The sequence below is a fragment of the Vulpes vulpes genome, chromosome 1, assembly GCF_048418805.1.
Source record: "Vulpes vulpes isolate BD-2025 chromosome 1, VulVul3, whole genome shotgun sequence".
NCBI lineage: Eukaryota > Metazoa > Chordata > Mammalia > Carnivora > Canidae > Vulpes > Vulpes vulpes.
The window spans coordinates 120703973-120729474 of NC_132780.1; the positions used below are offsets into that span (position 1 = coordinate 120703973).

The 25502-nt window shown below is 47.6% G+C and overlaps 2 protein-coding genes across 3 annotated transcripts in view; both read right to left on the minus strand.

The window, feature by feature from the left end:
* On the minus strand, window positions 1–23314 carry POPDC2 (popeye domain cAMP effector 2). Of its 2 annotated transcripts, none has more exons than XM_025990122.2 (4): window positions 22665–23314; window positions 18079–18187; window positions 11686–12190; window positions 1–5132 (listed from the first exon to the last, which is right to left on the minus strand). In XM_025990122.2, exons 1-3 carry the CDS (start codon window positions 23153–23155, stop codon window positions 11726–11728), a joined length of 1065 nt encoding a protein of 354 aa, XP_025845907.2. In that variant the 5' UTR covers window positions 23156–23314; the 3' UTR covers window positions 1–5132; window positions 11686–11725. The 2 variants fall into 2 exon arrangements, with proteins under 2 accessions (XP_025845907.2, XP_072580376.1); XM_072724275.1 differs by lacking the exon at window positions 1–5132 and adding an exon at window positions 6312–6449 and having other exon boundaries at window positions 22665–23292.
* The window catches only part of COX17 (cytochrome c oxidase copper chaperone COX17), a 17934-nt gene continuing 15111 nt past the window's right edge, over window positions 22680–25502 (minus strand). Inside the window, exon 3 of the mRNA XM_025990124.2 lies at window positions 22680–22795. The gene's annotated coding sequence lies outside the window, so the exon portion shown is untranslated. The remainder of the gene's footprint in view (window positions 22796–25502) is intronic.

The window sequence follows — 25502 nt, forward strand, 5'->3', positions numbered from 1 at the left end:
TTTTCTCCTTAGGGCAAATCTGACTATATGTCAGACTTTATTGCTGAAAATATTAAGCTATACCTCAAAGATTTTTTCACAAGTGTGGGCCTCTAGTGAGGGGTTAGTGTAGGAGATTCACAAATCCATATCATGTCAAGAATTTTCCATAGACTGAGTAAATAAAATGCTTTATATCTACATGTCATGCTACATTTCAAATACATAAAGATACCATTGTTGTTAATTTTAAAAATCCACAAATTTATCTAAAAACCTTATAAGAATCCAGATATCTTTTGCCATTACATATACCATTAGATAATAAAAGCACAACTTCTACCATATAAAGTCTATTCCTTTTAAAAACAAATATACACACATTCAAAGGGGTTTGCATCCACTTTTGGTATATATCACATGTGTGTAACAATAGACTTACTTAGGCGGTCCTCTAGCTTGAGGGCTGGCACTATGTCCCAGGTACAGTTGAGTCTCAATTTAAAATGTATGAGCTTTTTGTTGATGTTTATTGCTTCATTTATTCTCCACAACAGCCCTCAAGGGTTGACAAGAGAGCTATTGAATTTCTCAAAATTGACAGGGGAGAAGTACATTGTAAAATATATAGGGAAGAGACAGAAATAAAACAAGAAAAGAAATACACAGTGTAATTTCAGAAAAAAAGAGAAAATAACACACTGAACAGTCCTATCAAATGCATAATTGGAATACCAAAAAGAAAGGAAAGAGGAAATAAGACTGAAGAAAGTTCGAGCAGGACAAAGGGACGATGGTGATGGTGAGGTGAGTGGATATCTTAGCTGGGATGGTGACAGGGGCTGAGAACAGAATGGCCAGAAGAAGTCAGCCAGGAGAAGTTATGAGTGAAAAGGATTTCAGAGAGAAAACACAACTGTAAGTGCCCAGAAGAATAAGACTCACCAATCAAGCCTTTTGCTTCCCCACATTTCCCAGTCTCTTTAATCAACAAAGCACAAAGCTGATTATTAAGTGGATCCACGTGACTACCTTTAGTGGGTCCATATGACTACCTTTAGCCAATGGGCTCTGGCCAGATGTGATTTGTATACTTTCTTGGCTACAGCATCAAAAAGCTAGCACCGGAATGTCAAACTGTTTCTTTCTTCAGGTGACAGAGCCAGAAGGTCAAAGTAGATTGAGTCACTGAGTTGCAACATGATGACAGCTGCCATCATGATTCATGCAGACTCTCAGTAAACTTTGAGAGAGAAATAAACCCTTGTGCTATTAAGTCATCATAAGCTGATCCTGACTAATATCACATAGTAAGAAGTTTGGATTTTATTCTAAATATAATAGGAAGCCATTTGAAATTTTGAGCAAGAGAGTGATGAGATCATATACATGTTTAAGTGACCACTTTGCTGTGTGTATAGTAGATTATGGGGAGGGGAAACAGGAGAGAGCAGAGGGCCAGTTGTAAGCCTCTTGAAGTTAACCTAGGTATGAAATAATAGTAGCTTGAAATTAGTGGTCACAGTAAAGGTGGTGAATTGAATTCAGGATATATTTTGAAGATAAAACGAAAATGGATGGAAAGATTCCAAGGTTTAGTGCACAGGCACCTGAGTGAAAAGACAACAGAATAGAAGGTAAGGTGGGTGGGGTGGTACTCAAGAGTTATAAAACTGTTTGGCTTGAAGATCTCTTCCAAAGAAGAGGAAAGAAGAGAGAGAGAATACTTCCTAACTCCTTTTACAAAGTCAGCATAACCCTGATATCAAACCTGACAATGATATTGCAAAATAAATAGATGTAAAATTCCTAAAAAAAAATTTGTAAACTAAGTTCAGAAATAGGCAAAGAGGAAAATACAACATAATAAACTTGGATTTGCTCCAGGATGCAAGGTTGTTCCAATATTCATATATATATTAATATAATTCATTAACAAAATAAGGGAGAAAAATAACCTCAATAAACGCAGAAAATCATCTAATGCAATTCAATTTTCATCCATGATTTAAAAATTAAGAATAGAACTTCTTTAATCTGAGAGGGGTATTATAAAAACCTAATAACACACATCATACTTATTTTTTTTCTTTTCACACATCATACTTAATGGTGAAATACTGAAAACATTTTCCCTAAGTCAAGTATGAAAGAAGGATGTCTTCATTATCCCTTCTATCCATCCCTGTCCTGGAAGTCCTACCCAGCACAATAAGCATGAAAAGATAAAGAAGGAGAGAGAGGAGGGGTGGGGAAGATATAGATTAGGAAAGAAGAAATAAAACCATCATTATTTACAGATAATATATTTGAATCTATGGAAAATCCTGAAGACTATGGATTAATGATTAGAATCAGTAAGTGAATTTATCAAAATCACTGGATGGAATTTGAAGATACAAAGATCAACTATGTTTCTATATGCTAGCAATAAAAAAAACAGAAAGTAAAAAAATGTTAAATGGTAGCATTTACAGTAGTATCACATTCAACAAATACCTAGAAATAAATCTAACAAAAGTTGTACAAGGATATCTCCATGGAAAGCTACAAAACACTATTGAAAGAAAATAAAGAGGATCAAAATAAATAAAGCGCTATACTATGTTCATGGTTTGAAAGTTAATATCATAGAGCTATCAATTATTTGTCAATATGATTCACAGGGTGAATGTAATTCTGATTAAAAAAAAAAACAGCAGAGTTTATATTTTTGTGGGGATTAACAAACTGATCCTAAAGTTTTTATGGAAATACAAAGGGAAGAGCCAAGAGTAACAAAGATTTGAAGAACAACGTTTGAAGACCACCAGATACCAAAACTTATTATAAAGTTGCAATAATTACAACCAAGTCGTATTGTCAACGGTAGACGAACAGGCTGATGGAACAGAAGATCTGGAAACAGCCATACAGATATACGAAGATTTGGTTTATGACAAGGGAGACACTGGATACTAGTGAGGATAGGATGATTATTTCAGTAAATAGTGCTCAGTCTATTGGATATCTACTAGAAAATAAAGAATTTAATCCTTACTTCATACTATACACAAAAATCAAATCCAGATTGTAGATCTGTGAAATGTAAAACAATAGAATATCTAGAAGGTAAAATAGAAGGATATCTTCAGAGGAGGAAAAGATTTCTTAAATGTAACACAGAAAGGACTAATGACAAGAAAAAGATTGATAAATTACTACATTAAAATTAAGAACATATGTCCAGGGGCACCTGGGTGGCTCAGTCAGTTAAGTGTCTGACTGGAGATTTCAGCTCAGGTCATGATCTCACGGGTTGTAGGATGGAGCCCCGAGTTGGGATCCATGCTCAGTGGAAAATCTGCTCGAAATTCTCTCCATCTGCCCCTCTTCCCACTCATTCTCGCTCTCTCTCTCTCAAATAAATAAAACAAACTTAAAAAAAAAGAACATATGTTCATCAAAAGACACAATTTAAAGAAAAAAGAGAAAATTCACAAAGTGGGAGAGAATATATTTGAATGTATAAGCAATGAAGGACTTTTAACTTGAATATTTAAAGAATTCTTTTAAGTTGATAGGCAAAAGCATACAAACAAATAGTGAAATGGGCAAGAACAATTATAGACTCTTCACAATATCTATGAAAACACGAAAAGGTACTCAACTTATTACTCTTCAGGCAAATGAAAATTAAAACCACAGTGGTATGCTGCTACATACACCCAGATGGCTAAACTATTTTTTTAAATGACAATGTCAGCAATTGGGAGGATGAGAAGCATCTAGAACTCTCACATACTGCTGGCGGAAATATGAATTAATACAATCACCTAGAGAACCGTTTCATGGTATTTACTGTAGTCGAACATACACGTACCCAATACTTGAGTAATTTCAGTCCTACATATACCCCAGAAATGTACACTTGTGTGTACCAAGAAATGCATTCAGGAATGCTGATGCCAGTATTATTCATAATCACCCCAAGTTGGAAAGCATTCCATGCCCATTAGCAGAATGGATAAATAAATTATGATATATTCATGCAACAATAATCACGACAGCAATTTTGCAAACAGCAAAACAAATGAACAAACCATTGAGAGAGAGAGAGAGATATGCCCGAGGACTCCCAGCTGTTTCAGTCCTCAGCTGTTTGAGTGTCTCCAGACTCCGCCCCACACACGAGTGAAGAAGGCTTGGAGAGGACTCTAGCTCGAGCCATTATCTGCACACGACAGCATGAGAGATCGTGAGTGAGAACAACCCAGCTGGGCTCACTCAAGCCCCACGTGTATCAGAAAAATAAACTACTGCAGATTACCATTTCAGGTATGAATGTTACATGACAATAGATAACTGCAATATGTGTTGAAGTATTTAGGGAAAAAGTAAAATAGAACGTGTTAAATTTATAAATCCACTTTAAAATATTTAAGGAAATTTAATTGACTGAGTTTGTTCAAGTCCCCCTAAAAACTATTGTTTAATGCTAGGGTCCTGAACAGAACCAGGGATTTGGAAGTTGAACTTGAAAGCTTAAGGGAAAACTAGGTTTTTAAATATCCACTTCTATAAGTTGAATCTAATTGGGAAAAAACAAACAAGCAAACTTCTTGGCTAGTTGACTTCAGAGACCCTTTCAGACAGTTCAAAGAAACCACATAGGGAAAAAAAACAACTGAGTGATTTGTTGAGTGGTTACTCAGTGTCACGCCATGTCTGAGGTGTGTTACCTAAGTCAGCTCATTCGATGCTCACAACCACCCCGTGGGATGGTTTCACAAATCCCAACTTTACGGCGAGGCTCAGAGAGCCTATGTAACTTGCCCAAAATTCTGCAGTTAGTGGAGGATGGAATCAGTGCTTTTGCACTTTGGGGTGCCTTCTCCTGGAAGGACAGCTGGTGAGGGTAAATTTCCACAAGTTGCTTGGGGCCCTTGGTGTAGCTGTAGTGCCAGAGTCTTCCGTGTCTCCTCCGACCTGGCCAGTGGGCCTTCCAGTGGGTAAGACCGGGTATGCACTCCAGTGACCCTCCTGCGAGGATTAGTGTGGCCAGAGAAAAAGATAGTCCGTGGATCCTTAAAGTTCGGGAGTGTGGGTTGGAGCCAAGGGGGCCTGTACCCTGGACATAGCTTGAGAGTAACTGTGGAGAGGACTTCTAGAAGCTGTGGGGAAAAAAAGAGGAAGAATTTCAGGGCTGTGTCTCCCCAGGTAGCTTGCCTAACTTCGCAGGGTTCTTTACAGTTTTATTTTTATTTTATATTTTATTTATTTATCTATGTATGTATGTATTTATTTATTTATTTACTTACTTACTTACTTACTTATTCATTCATGAGAGACAGAGAGAGAGAGGTAGAGACATAGGCAGAGGGAGAAGCAGGCTCCTCGCAGGGAACCCGACATGGGACTGGATGCCCGGGCCTGGGATCACACCCTGAACCCAAGGCAGATGCCAACCACTGAGCCACCCAGGCATCCCCCAATTTTATCTTCTTCTGCTAATTCCCAACGTGTTAGCTGCACCCAATGCCTGCCACGGTAGGGCCAGTCATATCTTTGAATCATTTCATGCTAGAGTATTAGGATAAACCAGCTTTGAAGTTATTTAGTCCAACCTCTCATTTTACAAGGGAAGAGGCCAAAATATCCACGCCTGGGACTTCCTTTTTTTTTTTTTTTTTTTAAGATTTTATTTATTTATTCATGAGAGACACAGAGAAAGAGGCAGAGGGAGAAGCAGGATCCCTACAGGGAGCATGATGCGAGACTCGATCCCGGGACCCCCGGGATCATGACCTAAGCCAAAGGCAACACTCCACCGCTGAGTCACCCAGGTGCCCCTCCTGGGGCCTCCTATGAAGAATCTATGGAACTCAACTTCCTGTCTGGCACTACCGAATGAGTTGCCAAAAAATCTGTACCACAAAATGATGAGTTTAATAAGGTCTTTTATTTTTGCAAAGAGGGGGTAGGTAAATGAGGCCTGTAGAACACAAGTAGGAGAGCAACGAGCGGGCACGGGTGGCAGGCGGCTGGGCTCCAGAGGCCCGGGAGGGAGCGGCTGCCTCAGCTGAGCGGACCCAGCACGGGGCCTTGGCAGGCAGTGGTGCCACCACCCAGGGAACCCGAGGCCCCGGGGCAGCTCCTGCCAGGCCACGGTCAAGGGCACGTTTTCCGCTCCAGGAGTCTTTCCAGTGGTCCTGTGAGAAGAGTTGTAACCAAACTGCCAGCTACAAACGCACGTCAGAGCCCCCAGAGAGAGACACGGAGCGTGGTGGGTAGAGTGTGAACGGGGTGAAGGGAGTGTGAAACTTTGTCTCCTCTGAGCCAATAAAGGACACAAGGTGAGGGACTGACCAGTTCTTGGGTCCTCGGGGACTGAGGAGCTCGTCACGTGTTTTCTTTGGGTCTCCACCTTTTTGCTGACCCTTTTGTTCTTAGGGGCCTCTGCCACTTGCTGCCTCCCCTGGAAAGCCAGACTGGGGGAAATAAGAGGGAAAATCATGGGACGCCCGGGTGGCTCAGCGGTTGAGCGTCTGCCTTTGGCTCAGGGCCTGATCCTGGAGACCCGGGATCGAGTCCCACATCGGGCTCCCTGCATGGAGCCTGCTTCTCCCTCTGCCTGTGTCTCTGCCTCTCTCTGTGTCTCTCATAAAAAATTAAATAGAATCTTAAAAAAAAAAAGAAGGAAAATCATGTACCTCTGACAGAGGGAGAGGGAGATTGCCAAACCATTCCACACACAATAGGATATTGAAATTCCTTACACATCCATCCAGCACTTTACAGATTACAAACTACCTTTATATTCGTTATCTCAACTACTCCTCACAGCAACCTGCCAAGGGAGACAGAGGCTACCTGTCTACCTAGGGGTAGGTATGAATTATCTATGAGACCACTAGTCCCGTTCTGCAGATGAGAAACTGCTCCTTATGGTGGTTAAGCGGCTGAACCAGAGTCCGACCTCGGAAGCACAGAATCATAGCATCACAGAGTTAGAAGGCACCTTCACAGCAGTAACCCAGGGCATCCTTCTCTCAGAGCCTGAATCACCTTATAAGGTCTCTGAGGTTTCTTCTTCTTCTTGCTTGGCCTCTTCCAATGGTGAGAAACTCACAATTCTTTGAGGCAACCCATTATTAACACTGAGCAAAGCCCTTCTCCTTGTAACATTCAGCTCTTAACTCATCTCTGCCCTTGAGAACTGTACCAAAGGAAGGCAAATTCTAATTCCCCTTCTTTTTGAAATTTGGGGCTATCACTCTTGCTCATCTCTTCCAGGTTAAACACCTGCAATTCTTTCTCCTGTTACTCATGATGGCTCATGATGTAGTTACTGGGTACAGTGCTTGAAATATATAGTAGATACTCAAATGTCTGTTGAATTGGTTCTCTGGCCCTTGGCGCTGCTGTCCTGGTCCTGTGCTCCTTCCCTGACCACAATTAGCCCCCATGTTGTAATCTGTTTCTCGTTTGCTTGTTTATTTAAATAATAGGGAGAAAGACACCATCATATGGTTTCTACTTTCAAATCACAGAGTTTTCAGAATAATTTGAAAACATAATCAAAACTGGCCAGATTTCAAACAGCTTTTAATTAATTTGCGCTAACAAGACTTGTTCTCTGACTTAATTGCTCATTAGAGAGTTGCATTCACTGAGCGTCTCCTGTACATAAGACGCCACATGGAGCACTGTGGAGAGTGTCCACGTAATTAAAACCTGTAGTGGAGGCCGGGTTAGTGTGAGGTCTGACTGCAAGACCCTGCAGGAGTGTATCATGCAGCAGTGCTGTTTTGCCCATTAAAAGAAGCAGCATTCAATTCTGGGCACTACCAGATGAAAAGCCAGGCTCTGTCTTCCAAAGACAGTTCTAGTGGAAGCCCTGACTATTTTTAGCTGGTCTCGGTGTGAGAAACAAGCACCCGTGTCAAAGTGCTGAAGCTGTGTCATTCTCAATGAGGCAGGATGCAGCCAGCTTCGTGCCTCTTACATAAGCGCTGTGCCAGGACGAACAGCAAACAATCCTGGTAACTCAAGAGCCAGGGAACAGAGGGTGAGTCGTGCCCTGCGTGTAGAAAGGAAACCAGAGTCAATGGCTCCCCACCGCAAGGGACTATGCTTACTCATTAAAGTAATAACCCTAGAAGGGTTTTGATGGCAAATAAGTCAAACCAAGCACCCAAATACACAATTCTAGACAAGGCTCTCTGGTTTAAATTATCCCATTATCACAGACTGGATTGAAAGCCATTTGAAATTTGTACAACTTGATCAGGTTTTCAAGTCGTTCCCAAAACTCTGTGGTTTGGAAGTATATGTTTTTCCCTTTCTATTACCTAAATAAACAAATGTTTAAAAACCTACTCTCTTTATATCGCCAGTGCTAATACTTTAGAAATGGAGTAATATTAGCCCTTTTCTCCTCTTGAGGTTCACAAAAAGCTGCATTTGCAAAGGGGTATTTCATATGATAGTCTTAAGGGCAGAGGAGCTTCGAGATTGAGTGGTGACCTCCCTTCACATAGAACATCTGCTCTGTCATCACATGGGAGGTGATAGAGTCTTGACAGGTACAGCATGGAGAGGACTTCGAGTAAAGTAGGACCCTCCATTCAGCAAGGAGGAGGACAGCCCTGAGTCAAAAGAGAAATTGTAGCAAAATATGGCAGATGGTTCTTGCTGGAGGACACTTGGATGCCCTGGAGCCTGCGCCCATAATACTACTGACTGTGCTTTCTCTTTTCCTCTTCAGAACGACTCATCCATGGCCTTCTTACATAAAACCAAGGAGACCTTTGGGGGCCAGTTGGTCCAACACACTCAAACGAAGAAAGTGAGATTTGGCGAGGTTGTGTGGTTTGCAAAAAAATAGCAGACCCAGACGTAGAAGGCAGGACTGCAGCACCCAGTCTGGCCCTCTTTCTTGTTTATCATGCTGCCTCCTGATGTCTGGGAAGATTCATGCAGTGAATGTGTAGCTGCCCACAGCTGGGCGTTTTCACCCCTTCACTTCAGTGGTTTTATCTACAGGTGGAGGGAGAGGTACCGATCTCAGAAGAGTATGGGTTAAAGACCAAGGTTGGGGTGCAGGGTAGTTTAGGAGGGAGAATAGACAGAGCGAGGCAGGAAAGTGGGGATAAAAAGGAAAAGAAGGTACTAGAGCAATACATGAACAATAAAATGGGGGACGTGTAAGGAACAAATACAGAGAGGAGAAATTGCCTGAGAAGAAGAAGAAAAGGACTTTTTTCTAATTATGAGCAGCAAACTGAGGCAGCCCAGGACCGAACAGAAGTCAGAAAGAGGGAAGAAAGAAGAGCAAATGGAACCAGGGAAAGAGAAGGAAACAGGGAGAACGTGAGAACCCCAGGAGCTGCGTGGGGTGAGTGTGTACAAGCAGGTAGGCCGGACCGAGATGGGGTCCGCAGGGTGAAACCCGTAAGTGTGGATGGGGGACCTAGTGGGACGGTGGGAAGGGCGCCATCAGAGTGGCCGGTGCATACGGGGGAGCTCAGCACGTGATCGCAGGTCCTGGGTAGATCCATGGAATTAGTCCAGAAGCCTCCCCCAACTCTGCTTCTAGGGACCCGGGGACTATAGGAGACGACAGATTGCGAGTCTATAAAGCAAGCCATCTCACCTCTTATCACTCGCCTCCCCTGCCTCTGCCGTCATTTACATGACTTGTTTGACAAAATCTACAGACATTCACTCGTTCACCTCGTGTCCCCTGGAAACCTTCCTCACTGGGCTAGCCTCTTGAAAGGTGTGTCAGCACTTCCCAAAGGACCATGGGTCCCTTAGGCCCCTGTGCCACACGCGCACTTGGAATGCCTCCCCAGTTGGCAACGGTGGGATTTTCCTCAGGAAAAGCCAGGCCCCACCATGGCCGGGTGGAGTCCCAGAGGAGAAGGTCACAGCGCTGTGAGAGCAACCAGGGGGAAGGTGAGAGCAGTTTCCCAGAACTACTCAGTACAGCCTTTCTAGGACATTCTCCTGAGCTGTGAGGGAAATCCTGCCCTTCCTTTTTAAGTTTTTAAACTTTTTTTAAAAAGATCTTATTTATTTATTTATTCATGAGAGACACAGAGGGAGAGGCAGAGACACAGGCAGAGGGAGAAGCAGGCTCCATGCAGGGAGCCCCATGTGGGACTCGACCCCAGGACCCCAGGATCACCCCTGGGCTGAAGGCAGCCGCTCAACCCTTGAGCCACGCAGGGCTCCCAGATCCTGCCTGCCCTTCCTGTTAGGCCCTCCCACATGGTGCCCATCCACCTCACACAGGTGTGTGGTTTGTGGGGGGAAAACCAGGCGGCCGTGTGACCTGTATGATCAGAGTGACCGAGCAGCACCCAGTCCTCTGGCTGAACAAGAAGCGTACTCTCCGCTGGGCAAGAGGACAGTAAGGTGGGCGATTTGCCTCCCGGGGTCATCAGCCTGTATCACAAGCCCCTTAGAAGGATATGATTTTAACAGAGATCGCTGCCAATCCCAGCTACAGAGCAGCTGCTTTCCAGAAGCTACCTTTAGGCTCGGGAAAAAACTGAACCCATAGGAGTTAGAACCGTGTGAGCTTTCTTCCTCTTTAGACCCAGGCCACAAACGGACTCCCCTTGAGCCCTAGTGAGCTAGGCCTTGACTGCTCACACACTGGTGATCAATTTAGTGACCATTTGCTTGCTCAACATGTCACCCAGCCCCCTTTCCAAAGTGCGAGGACACTTAATAAAAAAAGGCGTTTTTAAAAGGATCCCCCTCATGCCTTGCATGCACCTGGAGGGAGCTCCCCCCCCCCCCCCCCGCAAGGTTGGGTTAGGCCACCGAGGGGATGGGCTTCACGTGGGGGTTTTGCCCTTGCAATGGGAGGCCTCTGAGGGGCCGGGCTCCATGTAGGGATTTTGCCCTGGCAATGGGAGGCCTCCGAAGGGACAGGCTCCATGTGAGGGCTTTGCCCTTGGAATGGGAGGCCTCTGAGGGGACAGGCTCCATGTAGGGGTTTTGCCCTTGCAATGGGAGGCCTCTGAGGGGACAGGCTCCATGTGAGGGCTTTGCCCTTGCAATGGGAGGCCTCTGAGGGGACAGGCTCCACATAGGGGTTTTGCCCTTGCAATAGGAGGCCTCTGAGGGGACAGGCTCCACATGGGGGTTTTGCCCTTGCAATGGGAGGCCTCTATGTAGGGGTTTTGCCCTGGCAATGGGAGGCCTCCACACAGAGGTTTTGCCCTTGCAATGGGAGGCCTCCACGTAGGGGTTTTGCCCTGGCAATGGGAGGCTTCTGGAGGCCAGCCTCCAGGTGGGGGTTTTGACCTTGCAATGGGAGGCCTCCACGTAGAGGTTTTGCCCTTACAATGGGAGGCCTCCCCATGGGGGTTGCCCTGGCAATGGGAGGCCTCCAGTAGGGATTTTGCTCTTGCAATGGGAGGCCTCCGGGGGGACAGGCTCCACGTGGGGGTTTTGCTCTTGCAATGGGAGGCCTCCACGTAGGGGTTTTGCCCTTGCAATGAGAGGCCTCGGGGGGGACAGGCTCCACGTGGGGGTTTTGCCCTTGCAATGGGAGGCCTCCACGTAGGGGTTTTGCTCTTGCAATGGGAGGCCTCCGGGGGGACAGGCTCCACGTGGGGGCTGCCCTGGCAATGGGAGGCCTCCCCGTGGGGGCTGCCCTGCAAGGCGGGCTGGGGCCCAGGCGGCCGCTGCCTGCCGAGTACTTACACAGGCTGGCGAGGCCGCGGGGGGCGCCCGGGGGCGGCCCTCACCTCATGTACTCCCCATCACTCCTGTAATCCATGAACGATTCTGAGCCCGACACCTCCTCAAAATCCTCCAGCACCAGACTGGCGGAGTCCTCCCCCAAGAGGCCGCTGTCGGGCCTGGCCCCGGCGCGGGGCGGGGGCGCGGGCGCGGGCGGGGGCGCGGGCGGGGGCGCGGGCGGGGGCGCTCCGCGGGCCCGGGGCTCCCCGGGGGCCTTGTCGGCCTCGGGCCCGGCGTCGGCGGCCGCGGGCCCCAGCACGTGGTAGAGGCTGGGCAGCCGGATGTCAAAGCGCAGCCCGAACTTGGCGAAGAGCTTGTCGTTGAGGGCGTAGAGCTTCTCGGAGATGTCGTGGCCCAGCAGGGCCGAGAAGAGCTGGCAGGTGTACCGCTCTTTGGTCAGAAGGAGGTGGAGGCTTTTCCGCGGCCAGGAGATGTAGCTACAGGGGGTCTCCGCCGTCAGAGTGACCTGAGGGGCCCCGAGGAGAGAGCGGAGGCCTCATTAGCACGGAGACGCAGGCAGGGGCTCTGCAAACAGCTGCACTTGGGGGGAGAAGCCGTGGGAGCCGCGCCCTGGCCTGGCCTGGCCTGGAGGGGGTCACATCCTGAAGGGGACCTTGCCCCGAGCCCTGGCTCCAGCCCCCCCTCATTGGCCTCACTCCCTGGAGCTGCAGCTTCACACCCAGTCTCCTCAGCTCTCACATTTCTTATTTCTCTTTCTCTCTCTCTTTTTTTTTTTTTTTTGAGATTGCATTGATTTATTCATGAGAGACACACAGAGAGAGAGAGAGAGGCAGAGACACAGGCCGAGGGAGAAGCAGGCTCCATGCAGGGAGCCCGATGTGGGACTCCATCCCTGGACCCCAGGATCATGCCCTGGACCAAAGGCAGAGGCTCAACCGCTCAGCCCCCCAGGCGCCCCTCAGCTCTCACATTCTGTGGTCCCAAAGCTGACCCCCTTCAGGGCCGAGGGAGGTTCTGAGTCTGTCGTGAGAGAAACGGGGCCTCCTCCGGCTCTGAAGCTAGGCTGGCATGCTGATGACAGTTTGTTTTGAGAATCAAGAAGGGTGATATATTGCAGGAGGGATTAAGGAAGAGTTGGAAAGCGTCTCAGTCAGAGGAGAGCTCCTGACCAGGCATGCCAAGCTTCGTCACCTGGCCTGGAATTTGGGCCCAGGAAGCTGCTCTGGACTCGGCCATGACAATAATCAGGGATATGTGATGGCTAAAGTCAGAAGAAGGGCGGAGAGGAAGAGGTGCTTTTAAGAGCACAGAGTTGAGGGCGCCCCACTTTCCATTTATTTAGGCACCGAGGGATTTCTGAGCGCTCACTACGTACCCACGATGCAAAGCTAAATTACACTTGTGGGGTGGGTAGGTAATGTGCACCTGGCATGTAGCAGGTGCTTGATAAACCCTTCTTAAAACAATGATCAGTGGTAAAGTTAGTGTTGGACTAGAAACACGCCTAGGATAGTGAAGGAATAGGGTGTAGAATCACATAATTTTTAATAATAGGATTGGCCACAGTATTTTTTTAAACTGTTTTAAAAAGATTTTATTTATTTATTTATTTATTTATTTATTTATTTATTTGAGAGAGAGAGAGCACAAGCAGAGTGGAGGGGCTGGGCAGAGGGAGAGGAAGAAGCAGGCTCCCCACTGAGCAGGGAGCCTGACACCGGCCTGGACCCCAGGACCCCAAGATCATGACCTGAGGTGAAGTCAGACGGTGAAGAATCGACTGAGCCACCCAGGCGCCCCATGGCCACAATACTTTAAAAATGAGAAGGCCAGGGCAGCCCCGGTGGCGCAGCGGTTTAGCGCCGCCTGCAGCCCAGGGCGTGATCCTGGAGACCCTGGATGGAGTCCCACGTCAGGCTCCTTGCATGGAGCCTGCTTCTCCCTCTGCCTGTGTCTCTGCCTCTCTCTCTCTGTCTCTATGAATAAATAAATAAGATCTTTAAAAAAATAAAAAATAAAAATGAGAAGGCCAGCAGGGCTCACGATGAAGGTTTGTGAATGGAGACGGTGGAGATGATGGTGAGGGTGACGGCAGCTAACATTTATTAGGAGGTGACTGTGTGCCAGGCCTGGTGTTCAATTCTTCATGTGGATTTTCTAACTAAAGGTCGGGTTGACTTCCAACCGTCCTTTATCAGAGATCTCCCGTAGTGCTTTGAATTCCTGCCTCGTGTCCCGGAGCCCCACTCCTCTTCTCTCCTCTCTCCTTCTGCGGTACCCCTCATCCACTTTCTCCGCTCATTTCCTCCCCTCTGCTTCTCGCCCCCTACTCGGTAGCACCAAAGTCAGGCCCCTCAATTACTTCATCAAGGCTGGGATCTGGCTTCAAGTTCCAGCGTCCCCCCTTGACCAGCTGTGTGGCATCGGACAAATCACTTAGTCTCTCCGGGCACCCTGCCTCAGGACAAAACCTGCTGAAAGTAATGCTCACAATCTGCCCGTTCCTAGCAGCTCAGTGAGGAGGTGTCACTGGACGCCGGGCCCCCGCTGCAGGTGCCCCTAATAGTAATTCCCAAACAAGAAATCAGAGTCCTGACTCTGAGGCGGATGTACATCAGAGCCACTCTGGACGTAACTAGGGTCCTTGACACCAAACACAAAGACCTTGGGCATGCTTATGAACGTGATCTTAACTTCTTCCGCCTTAGAATAGATCAGAATCCTTTTTCTTCACCCCCCTTCTCTGGCTAGCTACCACCTCATTAGTTTACCCCCTTTCTCAGCAAAACTCCAGGGAAAGAGTTGCCCGTACATGCTGTCTCCACCTCCTCTCCTCTTGCTATCTCGGAAACCAACAAGGCTTTGCCCCTCGTGGGCCACACACACTGCTCCTGGTACGGTCACTGGTGACCTCTAAGCTGTGGCGTGATGCCAGTTTTCCTGGTCAATCCTGCTGATTCTCCTTCCTCTCCTCGAACCTCTTCTTGGCTCGCAGGGTACCCCACTCTCCTGGGACGATCACCTGGCCTCTCCTTGAGGTTTCCTTTGTCCTCCAGCTTCTACACACTAGAGTATCCCAGGATCGGTCCATTCTAAAACCCTTTCTCTCTCTAAACTCACTCACTCAGCGATCTCATCCGATCCAATGGCTTTCAATATCACCTGTGTGCCAAAACTTCCAAATCTATATTGCAGCCCCACACTGCATCCCTTAATTTTAGACAGATATTCAACTGCCTGGGCAGCATCTCTGTTGCAATGTCCAAGATGACACGAATCTCAGATATCCAAACAGGAACTTCCTCTCTTCTCCCCAAACTGATTAGACTTGCAGGCTCCCTTATTTTAGTTGATAGCAGCTCCATCTTTCCACTTGCTCAGACCAAAAGCCTTAGAGGCTTCTTTAGTCCTCTTTCTCTCACGCACACTACATCCAAAGCATTAGGCAATCCTTTCTGCTCTATTTAAGAAATTTATGCACCAGCCCTACCTGATCTGGTTCTTCATCCATCTTTGACTTACTCTCCTGCTATTCTCTTCCCTTCCTCTCTCTGTTCCAGCCACACCGGCCTCCTTTCTGCACCTCAAACATGCTAGTCCCTCCTGGCACAGGGCTTTGGCACTGGCTCTTCCTGTCTGATATGCTCTGCCCTTAGCTTCTCAGACCTCACACTGTCACCTCCCCCAGGTGTTTGCTCAAGTGTCACCTGCTCAACACAATCTTCTATGCCACCTTCTTTAAAACTGCAACTAGGAGCACCTGGTGGCTCAGTGGTTGAGCGTCTGCCTTTGGCTCAGGGCATGTTCCTGGGGTCCTGGGATCGGGTCCTGCATCCAGCTCCCCACAGAAAGCCCGCTTCTCCCTCTGCCTGTGTCTCTGCCTCTCTCTCTGTGTCTCTCATGAATAAATTAAAATAAAATAAAATAGCAACTAGGCCTTCCTTATACCACTCTATTTTTTTTACTAGCCGTCATTATCTTTTAACATATTACTTAATTATTCATTATGCCTATGTCTTTTTTTTATCTCCTTTACTAGAATGCAAATTGAACAAAGGCAGGGAACTTCCTCTGTACTGTTCACTGACACGTCCCAAGCATCTTTAACAGTGCCTGGTGTATAATAAACACTCAGTAAACATTATTTGAATGAATGAATGAATGAATGGATGAGTCAAGTAAAGACTACAGATCTTACATGCTGCAAAACAACTGACTGTCACTTTCTCAGGTCCTCTATAAAATTCTTCCTCAAAGGTCTTCAGGAAACCTGCATATTGACTGGTTCCCACATATAGACGCATATGTCTATAGTAAAGTATTGACAACCTTTCTAATTCTCATTTCAGAGGCTGGTGAAATGGATTAAATGATGTAACATATGGAAAGAGGACTTGGGTCCAGTAAGGCACAGGGTAAATTGGAGACATCATGATGATTTCTGTGTGATGCTTCCTCTGCTATGTTCCCGGTGACTAAGGAGAGAGCCTCAGTACTGAATACTCCATAAATTCTTACTTAATTGGATCGCTGAGAGGTATGATGGAACATTGATTCATTGGTGGTAAACACGATGAGAATTAAGATTCAGACAGTCACTGTGGATTGTCCTATTAGTCCTCAAAGACTGTAATCGCAAAAGGCAAGGACAGGGTGAACCTGACATTTACAAAGAGGAAATGAGACTTTATACAGCCAATAGCGAACGTGTGGATCTCATTGCTCCCAAAGGAGGTGCTCACTAAAAATATAAATGGGAGGACTATGACAGTAGCTACATTCCAGGCTGAGAGGCCATCTGGGGTTATAGCCCCTCCTTTTAAGCAGAGCTTAGAGGAGGACACCCGGCTTATCCACCACCTGTTCCTTGGCGTCAGTGTCAGAAACAGAGCCTGGTCTGGCTGGCTCAGGACCTGACTTGGCCCTCCTAGAGGTTATTAGGGACCTGAAAGAGTTCTCATAGAGAACTGCTGGGCTGGTTTGAGAGGGTGGGTGCATGTTCGGAGTAAGAGGAACATGATCAGTGGAGGTCAATGGCTGGTAGCCCGGCAGTGGGATCGGGATTGCCTCGCAGGGTCTGTCCTCATAGAGCTGGGAGTTAGGGTGGAGCAGAAACAGTCCCAGCCAGGTGGCCCAGCCATGTGTCTATTCTGGGGTTACCTCATATGCTAGCTTGAGGGACTCCCCCAATAGAAGCAATAGAAATCACATGGAACCCAGTACTAGTAAACTATCTGGACAGGGGAGTCCCTGTAACGGTGTGTGTGTTTGTGTGTGTGTGTGTGTGTGTGTGTGTGTGTGTACTCCACTCTACTGGTGACCTGCTCATTTTAAAAAAAGAACAGAACAGAAATAGTAGAGCCAGACAACTTCACTTTGCCACTTTCTAGCTGAAGACCTTGGGCCAAGTGCTTGATGTTTCAGAGCCTCAATTTCCTTATCTGTTAAATGAAGTATTACTAATATCCAATCCAGAGGGTTGTTGTGAGAATCAATAAGGCAGTATAATATTTAGTGCCTGACATATACTAGCCATTCAGGAAATGAGAGCTACAAAGCAGGGAACCAAGGTTTGAAGGATTGGCAGAGAGAAGAGCAGGGACCGAGCAACCAGGCCCCTACCTTGGAGCATGTTGGTGAACGCCTCATAGAGTTCTCTGAGACACCAACTGCCCACTGCCAAGCCAGTTCAGCAAACCCTTATTGAATACCTACTGTGTTCAGGGTACTGTCTTTTGGAGCCTGAGAATAGAGAGGAGAGGAGGCCCAGATTTCTACCTCAAAGGCTTGGGAAAGGAAACCAGGGCATCAGAGCAGAGAGCAATCTGTGCACCAGTCAGCAGAAGTAAAAGGAATGGGAAGCCACACAGCCAGGAGCACGAAGCTGTGGGAATAGAGGCTGATGAGGTCAATCTGGGCAGGCTTCAGAGGAAGTAAGATGCCACTGCCTCATTTAGATGGGGGAAGTGCATTTCAGATAGAAGGTCCGGTAGGGGTCAGCCATGGCTGGTGCAAAGACAATTGGGATGTGTTTAGGGAAGTGCTGGGGGTTCCATTCCGTGTAGCTGGTATGAACAAAAACTGTGAAGGAGGAAGAGGTTGGAGATGTGGCTGGATATCACTAATGGTCTTAGGTTACTCTCTAAGGAGTGTGGGTTTTTATTTGGTGGTTGCTGGGGTCACTGGGGTCTTCTGGATATGGTCCGCCTATTAGGGTTAGTCCCTCCCTGCCCCAGCCCACCTCTGCCAGCAGCCCAGGCACTCTTTCCCCAGAAAGAGAGCACTCCCACCACCAGCATCACACAGGCAGCGGTTCAAAGAACAGACGTGAGTGGGGAAAGATGGAGGGGGGCATATTATTGGGTGGCAGTGCCGCCCCAGGCTCCCTATTACCTGAAACACTCCCTCCTCAGAGGGCCGCAGCGATTCCCACTCAGGAGAGTCCATGAACTGGTAAGGAAAGATGTAGTGCAGGAACTGCCCGTCCTGGCTCACACGAACCCTGGCAAAAGGAGAGAAGAGACCATGTGTAAAGAGGGAAGTGGCTACCCAAATCCTCTTCAGTCTAAATTCCATATTTTAAAATGGAAAATGATGGGATCCCTGGGTGGCTCAGTGGTTTAGCGCCTGCCTTTGGCCCAGGGCGTGATCCTGGAGCCCGGGATTCGAGTCCCACGTCGGGCTCCTTGCATGGAGCCTGCTTCTCCCTCTGCCTGTGTCTCTGCCTCTCTCTCTGTCTCTCTCATGAATAAATAAATAAAATCTTTTAATAAAATAAAATGGAAAATTATTAGGATCCAATAAGGGCTTTCCCTCCTCGCCCCAGAAAACTCAGTTTCAGCTTCAACCTGTCTCAAGGGTTGAGTTATACAGGAAAGGAGGAGTCTCTGCCAAACAAAGGGAGGCAGATAAAAAGATCTCAGAGGCACACTCAGTCCATTGGGAAGGAGCTATTGTTCCTTTTTTTTTTTTTTTTCCTGGAGCTTTACTGAGTAAATAAATACACATGGAGTACCTCCCGTGTTCCTGGAGGTCTAGAAAAACAGAGTTGGCTATGATCTGATCCTTGCCTTTAAGGATTTCACAATTTAGTGGAAATCACAGGCACGTATATAACTGGCTGTAAGTCAATGTGTGCTGTTGTGGAACAGGAGACTAGAGGAGGGACAGAGCTTGGTTCCCTTCGAGTGGCAGATTTCTCAAAGATGACATGAGCTGACTTTTGAAAAACGAATAGGATGTTGGGAAGCCGATAAGGATGGGCATAGATGGAGAGCTGGGAAATGCGGTATGGTCACCTGTTTACCCATAGCTGCTCTTCCTCTTCGTCCACGGTACTAGAGTTTTGGGAGGGCTTGCAGCTGCGCAGCTAGACTGCATTTCCCTGTGGCCCCTGCGGCTAGGTATAGCCATGTGAAAAAGCTCTGGCCAAATGGGGTATTAGCCTCCAAATCTGGCTCCTGATGACTATGTGCTTGCATACAAATTACCAGAGACCATCACCGGTTAATAAGCTATTGCCTTTTATCTGACAACCTAAAGATGGGAGACAGAAGGGGATGTGGCTCTCATGCCAAGCCAAGGATGTGTCAGCCCATGGTCTCTGATGGCAGAAGCAAGCTTGCTCCTACAAGACCAGATAACATATAGAGGTAGCCGGCAGCACTTCCCTGAGTAATTAAAGGGCACAAGAGAAAATTAAGTGCCGTGCTCTCCTACCTCAGGGTCTCCACATCGTCTGTCCCTCTAGCTAGACCTTGTCTCAATCTCCACTTTCTCCTCAGGTCTCAGCTTAAATGTTCCTTCTTCCAGGAAGTTTCGTCTGACCTCCCCCAAAAAAGTTAGCTCCCCCAGGTACATGCTGTCAGGACACTTGGCATTTCTCCTTGGAAATATGTCTTTGATCCACCACTATGTCAAACATTAATTATTGATTTTCTTGACAGACAGTGGGAACAGTATTTTTCATATTTTAAAAAATCACCGAATCCTTAGTCCTTTGCACTTTTAATAAATATATTTGGAAGGAGATCCCTGGGTGGCTCAGTGGTTGAGTGCCTGCCTTCGGCCCAGAGCGTGACCCTGGAGTCTTGGGATTGAGTCCCACATTGGGTTCCCTGCATGGAACCTGCTTCTCCCTCTGCCTGTGTCTCTGCCTCTCTCTTTCTCTCTCTGTGTGTCTCTCATGAATAAATAAATAAATAATCTTTAAAAATATATATACATATGTATATATTTGGAAGAGGAGGGGCACCTATGTGGCTCAGTGGTTGAGCATCTGCCTTCAGCTCAGGGTGTGATCCTGGGGTCCGGGGATCGAGTCCTGCCTCAGGCTCCCCGTGGGAGCCTCCCTCTGCCTGTGTCTCTGCCTCTCTCTGTGTCTCTCATGAATAAATAAGTAAAATCTTTAAAAATATATATTTTTGGAAGGGGAGAAGTGAGAAAGGAAGGTAGGAATGAGGGAGAAAGGAGAGAAGGAAGGAACAATTGAACAGATGAACTCACTTGTGTCACCATAAAAGGGGAGCAACATCTCAAGAAAAAGCTTCTCATACACAAGAAGAGACGCGACAAGAGAGAGCGAGGCTGCTGCTGGATACACTCGCTTCTCGGACAAGGGGTCTGATCACTCCAGCAAACTACTAGGAGTGACATCATTTAAAGTACAACATCTAATGAGCCCACGTGGCTCCCTGAAGCCATTGAAATTGGTATACTGTGCCCTTTATCATGTAAGTCTCTTCTTCCTTCTCGATCCCCTGGACAAGTACTTCCCCCTACATGAAGAGCTTAGTGAGGTGCCGGCTCAGAAGGCTGTGCACGCGACAATTCTGTATGAGAGAAGCTCACCAACAGTAAGCCCAGCTTAACCGGGTGATAAACTGTGGGGAAGTCACTTGGCCTTTCTGAGTCCTAAGAGGGACTAGTCGCATGTATTAAAACAGAAAGGGCATCTGAGGTTTCAGCAAAGAGCTCCAGATAAGAGCCTGCACATGATATGGGGGGGTTTGCACTGGAAGCCCCTATCCCTACCCACCCCCCCCCGCCCCCAGAGCTCTTGTTCACAGCTTGGAGGTGTTTGGTCTATAACCAGCCCAAGCTGCAGTGATTCTCCTTTAAAACTGGAGCCTGGTCACAGACAGGAAGCCTTTTCTCCCAGCTCCGATTGAGCAAAGTTGAGACAAGATGACATTGAAAGATAACAAATAAAACTCTCACTCCAAACCTTGAAAAGCAAGAAAAAAATAGTCTAATTTCTGACTCGGGTTCTGGATGCCAAGTATAGTAGGAAAAGCCACACTGAGGGGGCAAGCCCACCTCCCCCTCATAGGGAAGCAGTGTGATACAGGTTCATGGTAAATCCATCATATGAAAGATGGTCGAATCATACAATCGTCATAATACGCTTCCATAAACGTACACCATACAAGTGCTGTGGGCCTTTCTCCCTCCTGACTCAGTGACCTCCTTTGAACAGAGGAGCTCCGAGCAGCACACACCATCCTGGATCTCCTGAATGAGAACGTTTCTTAAATTGTCTTTATTTTAAGCATGGAACTGTCGGTGGCAAACATTTTGGCAACAGTCATAAGGTACCTGTACTTACACATGTATTTACTTACAAGTAATTCCATTTGCTTATACTTCAGTTTATTCATAGATGAAATGAAATGTCTCCCCGCAAAATCTCATGGATCATTCAACCCAGGAGTCTGAGTCCAAACAAAATCACATGTACACCTAATACTTTTGATTCTATGCAGCAGTACGACACAAGCCCACACGGTTACTATTGGTAGCCATTGTAGTTCCATGATTATCATTCCGAAACTTTGTGTTTTCCCACTATGTGGTTGGCAGTCCTATCTGGTACCCCCCCGCCCCCCCCGCCACCCCCTTGGAATCAGAGCCCTCTGATAAGGTTACTATCTTTTCTATCACCCTCTCCTGGTCTCAAAAAAGCAGGGAAGGAAACTGAGGACAAAACTCTCAAAATACTTTGCTTGCTTTCACAAAGGCAGCCCAAGTGTATCAGGTTAAGTAATTTAATGTTGGATGCTCAGCCCCACATGTAAGTCCCACGAGGGTAATATTTCAAAGACTCCACAACTGCCTACCAAAGGTACAGCATGGAGCCCCATGGTATTTGTCCAGAAGATGCCAGCCAATGGCCAGCATTCGCGTATAGGCTGGTGGCGCATACTCTAATCCTTACGAAGGCCACTTCTGCTAATTTCTGCTGTCACCCATCCTAAAAGACCACTTCTGCTCATTTCTGCCGTCAGCTAGGTATCTCCACCAAATTCTCAGTGAGACATGTGTGGGCACCACTACTCTTCCCTCACTGTGTGGTCCTCAGATTTATAGTACTTGATCACTGGTCTGGAAGAATCTCAACACAACAAATGGGAATGGAAAAGTGGACAAGGAATATCCTCTCTCTCCACCTGGTTGTATACAAAGTGGCTTTCCCACAGAGTTTATATAGGATATCCTCAACACAACTGGGGCTGTTTCCTTGATGCCCTGGCAAGGAACAGGTGCTGTTCCCTTCACATAGTTGGCCCTTAGGAAATCCTGAATCCATATAGAAGGAGAAAACCAGCCTTATTGAAATATTCAATTTGTCAAAGCTCCCCAAGACACTGGCAGCTTACGCAATGACCTGCTGGTGCGTGTAATACACGTGTGTGTGCGCTCATTTTAGACCCAGACTTAAGGAACCCTCACCCCACACCTCCCAGGACCAAGTGCACACAGTCTTTCCTGCCAATGGAGAAGATGCCTCATGATCTTGTTTCCTCTTGGGAAATGCTGAGAAAGAGGAACCAAAGCCCTGCTTCGAAAAATCTGTTTCTGTTTGTTTGACTTGCCACATCCGTCCGTCAATGGCAGGGGCCTCAGAATGGAAAGGGACACAGTAGGAAATGAGAAGCATGGGCGGAGGGGGGATGCTGAGCAGCGACAGAGTAGCTTACCGGCCAGAGAGTAGCAGGGACAGGCGGTTGATGGGCGTCTCGCCCTCCACAGCGTACGTCTGCTCAGTGGCCAGATTCAGGACCCGCTCCTCGCAGCAGCGAACAATCTCCTTGTACACCTGCAGAGGCACCTGCAGGGGTAGACACAGGGTCTTGTAGAGGACATCGAACTCCTCGGGGAGGGTGTTCTTGCGCAGGCGGTAGGCCAGGTGCGCCAGCTGGAGCACGCAGGCCACTGCCAGCAGGAAGCTCCAGAGGATGATGTCCAGGCCGCAGGCATCAAACCAGCCCCACATCACGCAGCATACGTAGCCCGTGCCCAGGAAGCCAAAGAGGTAGAAGCATCCATACACCCCGCTGCCCCCCATGAAGCCCAGGAGCAAGAAGCAGTTGGCCAGGTGGAAGACGGCCCCTTCCAGGTCCCGCTTCCAGCCAAGGCACGCGGGGCCCTGCCACGGAGGCTGGCCCGCGGGGCTGCGGTGGGCGCTCATCCTCGGGGGCCCTGAGGCTGTCCCCACGGAGCAAACTTGCAAAAACGGATTAATCTGTCCTCCCAGGGGTCTTCTCACGTCCGGCTTCTGGCCCCCAGGGCCACCTTTCCTGAGAGGAATGCCCCGGGCAGCTTGGGGAGTGGACGGCAGAGCAGGGGACACTCCATGGAGGATTTAAGGCTGCCTTTGCCCTCCCGCTTTCCTCCAGCAAGGCTCTGGCGCGCTTCCCCGGCCCCGGGCCTCTCGGGACGGTCCTCGCATTTGGCTCTGGGCAGAAAACCTAAATTGCCCCGAGGCAGCAGGAGGACGACCGCTTGAGCAGGGGGACGAAGTGGCCACGTCCTGCTGTCCGTTGTCGCCCAGAGTGAGGAGAGCCCGGCGGGCAGGCACACTTGTGTTCCATTTGGAATGCGCCTCTCCTGGCACCGGAGAAAGGGTGACCCCGACGGATACCATGTTTGGAATTGGAATCCAGGAGGTACTGGCAGCGAGCAAAAACAGGCCAGGCCCCCGGCAGGCTGGCAGAGCACTTCACATACCTCCCCGGGGACGAGGGCTCCGAGCCGGGAGGCGGGCAGGGCAGGACAGAGGAACAGTCAGCGCAGAACTGACCGCAACAGGCCCTTGTGGGGAGGGCTAGGGGCTCTCCTGAGGCAGGACACATCAAAGGAGGAAAGTATGGGACTATTACAAGAAAAAATCCTAACAGTGAGAACTGGAAAACCCCACAGAGGCCTTTATTAAGTCACATTATAAACATCACTAGGCCTTTATTTGACAACCAGTAAACAAAAATGACTAGGCTGGGGCGGCCCGGGGGGGCTGGGCGGTTTGGCGCCGCCTTCAGCCCAGGGCCTGATCCTGGAGGCCCGGGATCGAGTCCCACGTCGGGCTCCCTGCGTGGGGCCTGCTTCTCCCTCTGCCTGGGTCTCTGCCTCTCTCCCTCTGTATGTCTCTCATGAATAAATAAATAAAATGTTTTTTAAAAAATGACTTTGAAGTCTAAGCTGACTCTCTTCTGCATGCATCTGGATCTAGCAATAGTTAATACGATGGTAATGCATTGCTCAGACCATCCCTCTACCCATTATTTGCAAATTATAATAACTACCACCTATTAAATACCTACCAAGTATCAGGCTGAGATTAGGTACTTTAGACACAAATTATTTAGTCAGGGGATCCCTGGGTGGCTCAGAGTTTTGGCGCCTGTCTTCAGCCCAGGGCGTGATCCTGGAGTCCTGGGATCGAGTCCCACATCAGGCTCCCTGCATGGGGCCTGCTTCTCCCTCTGCCTGTGTCTCTGCCTCTCTCTCTGTGTGTGTCTGTCATGAATAAATAGATAAAATCTTTAAAAGAAATTATTTAGTCATTACACAATCCTTCCAGATAAGTACTATTTTCCTTCTAGAGCTGAGAGAAACTGAGGCTCACAGAGGTAACGAGTTCCCGTAGGCAACAGTAGTCCAGCCAGGACTTGATCCCAAGTCAGACTCACTGCTATGCCAAGTAGTTTGCACAGTAAGTGGAAATAGACTAGATCCATGACTCCCAACCCCACATGCACACACACACCCTGGAAGTCTGATGACGTCCAAAGAACTTCTGGATGAACGTGGGGACTATTTTGGGTCATCAAAAAATAAATCTGGAATATGCAAACGTTAAGACATGTTCTTCTGGTTTCCAAATGACTCTGATTTTTTCCCCTTGCTGCTAGTTAGTATTCATTATCAGTACTCCTATTGCCCCTGAGATAGGAGAGGGGGAAGGTACCTAGTAACCTTCTAGAACTATTTGAGTACTCAATGCATAGGGACTTTTATTATACTGCTGATAACCTAACTATAATTAGTGAGATATTAGAAACAGGCAAATATGCGGAGTTGAAGTTTAAACCCAACAAAGATTTACTGGATGCCGACTATGAGCACTTGGAGAATCGGATTCCTAAGAGCTTTCACTCTATTAAGGGAAAGATACCTCAAAAAAAAAAAAAAAATGGCAATTCAGTGTGTGAAGCACAATAATTAAGCTTAAAGAGAGGTGACTGCCTAGAAGGAAGGGTGGTGTACACAAGGGATGATGTAAGAGCGGTATACTGCTCTTGGGATTAGGGGCTTAGGTATGGAATTAACCAGGTAGGTAGAGGAAGAAGAGCATTTCTAGAACAGCAGAAGCACAGCCCAGAGTTGTCAAAATGTATGGCATGTTGAAGGAAGCCAGTTTTTTTTTTTTTTAAAGATTGTATTTATCTATTTGAGAGAGTGCAAGTGAGCATGAGCAGGGGAGGGGCAGAAGGAGAGGGAGAGGCAGACTCCCCACTGAGCGGGATGCAGTGCTGGAT

Excerpts from the sequence above, each read along its gene's own strand:
- POPDC2 (XM_025990122.2), bottom strand. The coding sequence starts at position 23,155 with ATGAGCGCCCACCGCAGCCCCGCGGGCCAGCCTCCGTGGCAGGGCCCC. Across the intron at positions 18,188-22,664 it reads TCCCTGCTACTCTCTGGCCG|GGTTCGTGTGAGCCAGGACG; the intron begins GTAAGCTACTCT and ends TCCTTTTGCCAG. Across the intron at positions 12,191-18,078 it reads CTGAGGAGGGAGTGTTTCAG|GTCACTCTGACGGCGGAGAC; the intron begins GTAATAGGGAGC and ends GGGGCCCCTCAG.